The sequence below is a fragment of the Urtica dioica genome, chromosome 12 (genome assembly GCF_054948205.1).
Source record: "Urtica dioica subsp. dioica isolate 48M chromosome 12, U.dioica_male_clone48M_v1_H2, whole genome shotgun sequence".
NCBI classification, from domain to species: Eukaryota; Viridiplantae; Streptophyta; class Magnoliopsida; order Rosales; family Urticaceae; genus Urtica; species Urtica dioica.
The window spans coordinates 13,665,129-13,669,449 of NC_142767.1; the positions used below are offsets into that span (position 1 = coordinate 13,665,129).

The following is a 4,321-nucleotide window of genomic DNA, read 5'->3' on the forward strand; positions in this document are numbered from 1 at the left end:
GTTTATGTTTTTGTGGCTTATATCGCTAAATATTTATAAAAATTAATCTAATATAGTGTTCCTTGAGTCTTATAATAACACGGTACATTAAACTTTGTTCTACTATTATGATTTTATACCACTAACAAAAAAATAATTAATCTAACTATAGTATCAATCATAATTAAGTAACACAACAATTAAAATATACTTTGCACACCATAACTCACACACAAATGACACCATGAATTATTAAACCTCGCTCTACAATTATGATCAATATACGGTTTACAAAACATAAAAAAAAAATATAATTAAAGCGTAAAACACCCAAAATTTACAAATATTATAAATAAAAAAATCTCTTAAATATAAATTCAACTTATGTACGAGAGTTATTACTTATTATACGATCAAAATATTTTATTCGTCCAATCACAAAAGGAGTTTGAAAAAATAACTCAAATCAATCATAAGCATCATATTTGTTGAAGAGCTGATGTTTAATTACCTTACATAAATATAAATCAGTAAGCGCTAACGAAAATATGTTTATGATTTTACATAGAAAGGGATAAGAATATTATAAATAAAAAAAGGTATTAGCATGCAGACGAACAATATATATTCTCTTTATGTTTTTTTGCCGTTCTTCATCCTATGATTTTTTCCCATTTTAAGATATAAAGATCTTATTAATAAAATACCAAACTACATTAATAAAAAATTTACCCTTCAAATATATCTTTTGATCAATATTATATCTACTTTATATAGAGATTCGTAAGTAACTAGGCCACTTTAAACATGTGATATTGGATCTAGTCTATGTTTGACAATTTTTAGGGATATAGCCAAATGGCTTATGTGGCAATAATAAAGGTCTGATTTGCCCTTATTTATTAACAAATTCGTCACTTTCTCTCTCCTATTTTTTTTCAAATATTTTTTTTTGCATCAAAACTTCAAAAAATCGTATCTATCTCATACGAACTTGAAATTGAGTGATTTCAGATCCTACAAATTCGTGGCGTCGAGATCTTCAAAAATAGACTCATTGTGTTTGATAAAAAATTATATTTGATGCATCATAGTTACGTTTCCATTTATTTTTTTGATAATTTCAGAAATTTCCAGTTATTTCCATATTTAAGGTAGTAACGTGATTTTTCTACATCTATGGTATTAAACATGATTTTTCATCAAACACAATGGATCTATTTTTGAAGATCTCGGCGTCACGAATCCGTAGGATTTGGAATCACTCAATTTCGAGTTCATATGAGATAGATATGATTTTTTGAAGTTTTTATGTAAAAAAAAAAAAGTGTAGGAAAAAATAGGAGAGAGAAAGTGACGAATTTGTTAATAAATAAGGGTAAATCAGACCTTAATTATTGACACATAAGTCTGTTGGCTATTTCCCTAAAAGTTGTGAAACATAGGCTAAAAACAAATTTCATAGTTTCATTTTGGCTATTTCGCTACACTACCCATATATATATCGCGTCATATATTAAAAAAAATGTGTTATCATTAATATTCTCAAGGAACATTGTTGTTATTTTTTACTTTGAATTTTTCTGTCCTTCAAATTAAACTGAATTAAAAGTTCCATCAGCGGCTTTTTAACTGAGCATCGTTAAAAAAAAACGTTTGTGAAATCAGTTTTTGTAACAGTGGTTTTATAATAAAAATACAAGTTCTTAGTTATCATTGTTTTTAATATTAAAGATTGATTAGATATTCTAATTTAAATCTAATTTTTTAGGGCTATTTTGAAGAATAGCCAAATTAGCTCAACAATATTAAGGGACTAGCCCATATTTCATTTTATTAAGTAAATAGCCAAACTTTAATAGACTACCTAAACTACCCATATCATCCACAACCTCCCTTAACCCTAACTCCCTTAACCTGAGACTGCTGACTCTCCACCTCGAGTCGAACTAGTTCGACGGAGATGAATCCTCGCCGCAAAAAAAGAAGAAGAGAAAGAAAAATATGTGATTTTGTTGATTCACTGTAAATTCGCGAATATGTTAATTTAATTAATGTACTGGAGTGAGTTAGGTTAATTAATTAACTGATTCGTGAAAGATTTGAAATTCACAAAAAATTTACAAAAATAAGAACTTAAGTCAATTGATATTCAAACCATTCAATTAATTAACCTAATTCCTAATTCAATCATTTAGTAAATTAACTTTACTCACAAAAAAATCAGAACCTAAGCTAATATTCAACCAATAAGTTAATTAATTAACCAAACTCACTCCAGTATGTTAATTAAATTAACCTATTCGCGAAGTAAGTGAGGGCATTATGGTCTGAGCCGAATATATTCGATATTTGCTTAATAAAATAAAACTTGAGCTATTCAGAGTTACAACAAATTTCACTTTTTTTTTTAAATAAGGACTCTTTTTATTTATTAAAGAAGTAAGTCAACCCCAAGGAGGAATCAAGTATCAACCAAATCTAAAATCAAGAAAATGAGATTGCACGTGCGCTAAGTTGCACCTTCCCAACAATCACGTGATCCACCCACTCTTCTTTCATCACCTAAAAACTCGATCGTTATATATTTCAGGCGCAACGACAGAGCACTCCAAAACTAGAAAAAGGAAAAATGACTCCAGCACCATCGACCCTCGCCGGCGTTAAGCTCGAGCTCGCCACTTTCCCGCCGGAGGTTACGCCTCCGGGATCGAAGAAGACTCTTTTCCTAGGCGGCACAGGTAACGCAAAAGAAAAAAATATAAAAAAAAACGGTGTCTTGCTTATAATTTGCTGTCGTTTTCTAATAACGTCGTACCGCTGACGTGGCACAGGAGTGAGAGGGCTCGAAATCCAAGGGAAGTTTGTGAAGTTCACGGCGATCGGGGTTTACCTGGAGAGTAACGCCGTCGAGTGCCTCGCCGCCAAGTGGAAGGGCAAGACGGCCGAAGAGTTGACGGAGTCAGTCCAGTTCTTCAGAGAGATCGTAACGGGTAATCAAATTATCTATCTTCAATTACTTACGCACTTGAAGACCCTAACGCTTTGCATTAATGGCACATTTATATATATAGGTCCGTTTGAGAAATTCACAAGGATTACAATGATATTGCCGTTGACCGGTCAACAATACTCGGAGAAGGTTTCGGAGAACTGCGTGGCGATTTGGAAGTCTCTAGGGATCTACACGGAGGCGGAAGGGAAGGCAATAGAGAAGTTTCTAGAAGCTTTCAAGGACCAGAATTTCGCTCCAGGATCGTCTGTTCTTTTCACACAATCTCTGAACGGATCTTTGGCGGTTTGTCTCAAACACATTCCCTCGGCATTTTTTTTGTCTCGTCAACCTTCGATAAATCAAGGAAAAATTATACAAAATAAAAATTAATTAGTAAAATGGTCAAAGTTCTAAGTTTCCAACAAGATACGCAATTTACCACTTTAAAAAAATTTAATCACATTGTCAAAAATTTATTGAAGTCTAAATATTATTTACCCTAAATGTGACTATCTGATTAACTTTAGACAAACATCGGATATTTAGTTACAATTCCATAAACAAATAAGTACTTCTTATTTACATTTTCTAGCTTGTTTTTTTTGTTCTTGCATTTGTGAACAGATTACTTTTTCTAAAGATGAATCTATACCTGAAAAGGAGAACGCTGTAATAGAGAACAAGCTACTTTCAGAAGCCGTTCTAGAATCTATTATCGGGAAGAATGGAGTTTCTCCTGCAGCGAGGCAGAGCGTGGCTGTGACACTTTCGGGGCTGCTCAAACATGTTTCACCCGTTGAAGTGGCTGCTTCGGACTCCACAGAGGTTTGCTCCGAAAAGAACCTTCCAGAGACCAACAAGGAAGTTCAAGGAAAGAGTTCGGGGGAACCTGAAATTCCTCCTACAAATGACTTGGTCGTGTGATAAGAACTGATCTGTGTTATAGCTTGTACCATTTTGCGGTTATAAAAGGTGGACTTGTGTGCAAGTGTGATTTGGTTACCTTAGGAATTCATGTCAATTTCTGCGTAAAAGTGTTTTTTTTTTCGTCTAATACAATAAAGAAACTATTGTCTTTTCTTGTCATGATCTAGCTCCGCATATAAACCAAGGAATTAAATGCCGTTACTATTACCGTTACCGTTCCGAGGTTCAGAATTTACTAGTAATCGTTGATATCGTAAAGGAATACCGGGGAAAGCAGGAAAAAAAAGAAAACCGGTACCGTTGAACTTATCGTTACCGTTGAGGAATACCGTCAAACACCGTATTTACCGAGAAGAATCCAGAAAAGAAATATACAAAAAACATACAAAGTACGTAAGATAAAATTCATAAAATTAATAA

General features: G+C 33.0%; 1 protein-coding gene across 1 annotated transcript; it reads left to right on the forward strand.

Annotated features, from left to right (window-relative positions):
• Positions 1-2,577: 2,577 nt before the first annotated feature.
• LOC149379310 (chalcone--flavanone isomerase-like) lies at positions 2,578-4,060 on the forward strand. The gene is made up of 4 exons (XM_089603111.1): positions 2,578-2,720; positions 2,814-2,972; positions 3,054-3,277; positions 3,599-4,060. The coding sequence occupies exons 1-4, from the start codon at positions 2,612-2,614 to the stop codon at positions 3,896-3,898; spliced, it is 792 nt and encodes a 263-aa protein (XP_089459237.1). The 5' UTR covers positions 2,578-2,611; the 3' UTR covers positions 3,899-4,060.
• Positions 4,061-4,321: the final 261 nt, after the last annotated feature.

Excerpts from the sequence above, each read along its gene's own strand:
- LOC149379310 (XM_089603111.1), top strand. The coding sequence starts at position 2,612 with ATGACTCCAGCACCATCGACCCTCGCCGGCGTTAAGCTCGAGCTCGCC. Across the intron at positions 2,721-2,813 it reads TCTTTTCCTAGGCGGCACAG|GAGTGAGAGGGCTCGAAATC; the intron begins GTAACGCAAAAG and ends GACGTGGCACAG. Across the intron at positions 3,278-3,598 it reads CTCTGAACGGATCTTTGGCG|ATTACTTTTTCTAAAGATGA; the intron begins GTTTGTCTCAAA and ends ATTTGTGAACAG.